A 4,800-nucleotide genomic window follows, 5' to 3' on the forward strand; every position below is an offset into this window, starting at 1 on the left:
TTATCTTGGCTATTATTAGAGTCCCTTCCCCATGTTATTTTGAGATCAGCTTTTACATTTCTGCAAAAAGAAAAAGGCCACTTTTTTATTAAGGATTTTATTTATTTATTTGACTGAGAAAACAAACGGTGGGAGGGGGGCTGCAGGCAGAGGGAGAGGGAGAAGCAGACTTCCCACTGAGCAGGGAGCCCGATGTGGGACTCAATCTCAGGACCCTGAGATCATGACCTGACCTGAAAGCAGACTCTTAACCGACTGAGCCACCCAGGTGCCCTACTACTGGGGTTTTAATGGGGATTTCATAGAATCTGTGGATCACTTTGGAGAGTGTTGCCATCTTAATAATATCTTCCAATTCATGAGTACAAGATGTCTTTCTACTTATTAGGTTTCTTTTAACTACTTTCAACAATGTTTTGTAATTTTCAGTGTGTAAGTCTTGTACCTGGTTGGTTAAATGTATTTCTTTTTTTTTAATTTAATTTTATTATGTTATGTTAATCACCATACATTACATCATTAGTTTTTGATGTCGTGTTCCATGATTCATTGTTTGCATATAACACCCAGTGCTCCATGCAGAACGTGCCCTCTTTAATACCCATCATCAGGCTAACCCATCCCCCCACTCCCCTTCCCTCTAGAACCCTCAGTTTGTTTCAAAGAGTCCACAGTTTCTCATCGTCTCCCCCTCCAATTTCCCCCCTTCATTTTTCCCTTCCTATTATCTTCTTCTTCTTCTTTTTTTTTTAACATATAATATATTATTTGTTTCAGAGTTAAATGTATTTCTAAGTGTTTTAGTCTTTTGATGCTATTGAAAATGGACTTATTTTCTTCATTTTCTGGAAATGGGATTGCCAGTATACAGAAATACCACTAATTTTTACATGTTGATCCTGTATGCTAGTACTTTGCTGAGTTTATTAGTTTTAGTAACTTTCTTGTGGATTCTTTGGGAATTTTTATGTATAGGGTCATGTTCTCTATAGAGAGAGAGAGTTTTACTCATTCCTTTCCAATTTGGATGTCTTTTATTCCTTTTGTTGACTAATTGCTCTAGCTAGAAGTTCCAGGACAATGTTGAACAGCAGTGATGAAAGTGGCATTCTTGTCTGCTCCTGATCTTAGTGGGGGACCTTTTAGTCTTTCACCCTTAAGTATAATGTTAGCTGTTGGGTTTTCATAAATGCCTGTTTCAGGTTGAGGAAGTTTCTTTCTGTTTTGCTTTTTGAGATATTTTTCTAATGAAAGTGTGTTGCACTTTTTTGGATTTTTTTTTTTTTTTGTATCTGTTAGATGATCACATGGGTTTTTCCCTTCATCCTAGTATTGTGGTGTATTATATTGATTGATTTTCATTTATTGAGCCACTTCTGTTTTCCTGAGAAAAATCCCATCTGGGGGATTGAACTTTTTTAAACATTATATGATCTATCCTTTTTTATATTTTAACAATTTTGGTCTTAAATCTTTGTCTGAAATTTGGAGAGCAACTCTAGCTCTTAGTTGGTTACTGTTGGCATGGAATAGCCTTTTCCATCTTTTTACTTTCAACCAGTGTGCATCTTTGAATTTAAAATGAATCTCTTAGGGACAACATATATTTGGATCATGCTTTTTAAAAAAATTTTCTATTCTGTCCATTTCTGCCTGTTAATTGTAATCTTTTTACATTTAATATAATTACTGATAAGGAAGGACTTTGGCATTTTGCCATTTGTTTTCTAAAATGTCTTATATCGGGGGTGGCTGGGTGGCTCATTCAGTTAAGGGTCTGACTCTTGATTTCGGCTGAAGTCATGATCTCAGGTTCAGGAGATCGAGCTCCATGGCTGACTCTGTGCTCAGCGGGGAGTCTGCTTGAGATTCTCTCTCTCCCTCTCCTGCTGCCCCCCCCCCCCACTCACTCTCTCTCTCAAATAAATAAATAAATTTTAAAGAAAAAAATGTCTTCTATCTCCCTCTACCCCAATTCCTCCACTACTGCCTTCTTTTATGTTTCATTGATTCCTTTTTTTGTAACAATTTTTATTTCCTTCTCAGCATATTTTTTAGTTATTGTCTTAGTGTTTGTTCTGGGGGTTACAATTAACATGTTAATGTATAACAGTATATTTTAGATTAATACAAACTTAATTTCAAATGGTATACAAAATCTTTCATTCTATACAGTTTACACTGTTATTGCCACAAATCACATCTTTATACATTGCATACCCATGAAGACAGACTTGTATTATTTTATGTAGTCATCCTTTAAATCATATATTGAAAAAAGAGGAATTGCAAAATGCATGAACACTATTTTTTGTATTCGTCTATGTAGTTACCTTTAGCGTGTGCTTTATTTCTTCGTGTAGATTCCAGTTATTATTTAGTGAAGCTTAAAGCACTTCTTCAGCATTTCTTATAGGGAAAACCCAAATTATGAGAGGAACATTTACTCTAAAAGAAGAAGAGAGACACCCTCTGAGAATAGCTGATCAAGTAAACATGAGAGTGAATTTGTAAGGAGAGTTCAGGGCATTCATGGCGCAATCACTGAATTTTCTTGAGGACAGGGACTCCAAGTTCATTTGTTCGGGATGACAAGGGAAGTGTATAGACAGTATGATTGTACTGAAGGACTGAAGTAGTACCTAAGAGTTATGGGAGACAGAACTGAGATAAGAGCAGAACTGTACTCACCTATGCAACCCTACCACCCGACTAGGTATTGGGTGGGTATTGATTGTCCTTCTGAAGTTCTTAGAAACAAATTCTTCCATAGGCTCACTGCAGTACCCAGTGCAGCCATCCAGCCTATTCGCCCTGTAGGGGGCACTCTGTAGAGGGAGGCGGATCCCAGCAGGCCTTGCGGGGTGACTCAGAGGTCGTCTCTGTGACGTGTAACACCCTCGCCTGGTAGGGGTTGGTGTGGTGAGGGAATCTGCTTTACTCCTTGTGAGGAAAGCAAGGTAGAGAGGAAAGAGGCCGAGGGCCGGACTGGAAAGGGACTTTAGTAGGACTGAGTGGGGAGGTGAGCGGTGGACTTTACTGGCGGCAGCAGGGGCGGCATCGCCTGTGGGGTGGACGGTTAACTAGGCCGCAGCAGCCATGGCGGTTGACTTCGGGGACCACGCCAGCGGGTTCCGCCACACGGAGGTGATCAGGTTCATCAACAACGAAGTGCTCATGAACGGCGGCGGTCCCGACTTCTACGTGACCTTCCGCTCACGGCCCTGGAATGAGGTGGAGGACCAGCTTCGGACCGTCGTGGCCGACCCTCAGGTACCGCGCACCACTAAGAGAGCCTGCGCCTGGAGCGCGCTGGCCTTGAGTGTGCGCGTGGCCGCGAGGCAGCGGGAGCAGCAGGCGCACCGCGTGCGGCGGCTGCAGGAGCAGGTGGAGGAGCGCGAGATGGCTACCTGGGCCCTGGCCTCCGAGCTGCAGCGGCTGCGTGGGGATCGAGAGGACGTGGCCACGCAGTTGCGCTTCACGCAGGTCGCCCTGCAGCAGGCGCTGCTCGAGTGTGATGTGCTTCGTGGGCGGCTGCTCCACGTGGATAGGTCGGCCCAGGTCATCCCGCTGGCCCGTGAAATACTGCCTGCGCCTCGAGCCGAGCAGCATGGGGCTATAGCCGGGCCCCTGAATGCCGAGCAGCAGAGAGATGTGGTTGCCATGGGGTTTCCTGGTAGGCTGTATTTTGAGGCCCAGGTGCCAGCCCCAGCAGCTGTTCTTCACATGCCAGGACCCCCAGGTCCCAGGGCTCAGGCCATACAACCCCCTCTGCCAATGCCGGTGCCATACTCACTTCCATTGCAAGCACCACTCCCAGTGGGAATCCCTTTCTTGCCACCTCTGCCACCACCAGTAGTCATGGATGCAGAAGCTGCAGTAGTCCCGCTTCAGATGCTTCCTCTGGGGACCTACCCACCTGGTCCATGTGCTGCAGTGGGCTTCCGGGAGGAGGTGGCCCCACCATGGGACCAAAGGAATTACAGCCAGGAGGGAGGTCCTGGGATCTTCCGGAGTACAGTCCCCCTGGGGAATATCAGAAACCCTAGCCAGGACGGTCTAGAGAGGCCTCGGGGGATGGTCCCCCTTGAGGATAGCTGGAGCCACAGCCAAGAAGAAGGTCCAGAGAGGGCCCAGGGGATGGGTCCTCTTGGGGACAGCTGGAGCCTCAGCCAGGGAGCAGATCAAGGGACACCCCAGGGGGCGGTATCCCTTGGGGATAGTTGGAGCCAGATCCAGAAAGAAGGTCCAGAGAAGGCCCAGGGGATGGTCCCCTCTGGGGATAGCTGGGGCCAGAGTCAGGAAGAAGGTTTAGAGAGGCCCCAGGGGATGGTCCCCCTTGGGGAGAGCTGGAGCCTCAGCCAGGAAGATTCACAGAGATTCCAGGAGGTGGTTACCCTTGGTGCCAGTCAGGAAGAAGATCCAGAGACTCCCCAGGAGGTGGTACCCCTGAGGGCCAGTGAGAGCCACAGCCAGGAAGAATTTCCAAAAAGACCCCAAGGGGTGGCCCCCCTTGGTGCCAGCAGGAGCAACAACCAGGAAGAAGATGTAGAGAGGCCCCAGGACGTGGTTCCCCTGGGGGTCAGTGGGAGCCACAGCCAGGAAGAAAATCCAAAAAGACCCCAAGGGATGGCGCCCCTTGGTGCCAGTAGGAGCAATAGCCAGGAAGAAGATAAAGAGGGGCCCCAGGAGGTGGTACCCCTGGGGGCCAGTGGGAGCCACAGCAAGGAAGAAGGTCCAAAAACACCCCAAAGGATGGCCCCCCTTGGTGCCTGTAAGAGCTACAGCCAGGAAGAAGAT

The 4,800-nt window shown here is 47.1% G+C and overlaps 1 protein-coding gene across 1 annotated transcript in view; it reads left to right on the forward strand.

The window, feature by feature from the left end:
* The first annotated feature begins 3,099 nt into the window (after nt 1-3,099).
* Nucleotides 3,100-4,800, forward strand: part of TEX13D (TEX13 family member D) — a 2,431-nt gene continuing 730 nt past the window's right edge. The window contains exon 1 of the mRNA XM_035005602.1: nt 3,100-4,711. Within this exon, the coding sequence (XP_034861493.1) occupies nt 3,100-4,711 (1,612 nt within the window). The remainder of the gene's footprint in view (nt 4,712-4,800) is intronic.

The sequence above is a fragment of the Mirounga leonina genome, unplaced genomic scaffold (assembly GCF_011800145.1).
Source record: "Mirounga leonina isolate KUSES-001 unplaced genomic scaffold, KU_Mleo_1.0 Mir_101664, whole genome shotgun sequence".
Taxonomy (NCBI): Eukaryota; Metazoa; Chordata; class Mammalia; order Carnivora; family Phocidae; genus Mirounga; species Mirounga leonina.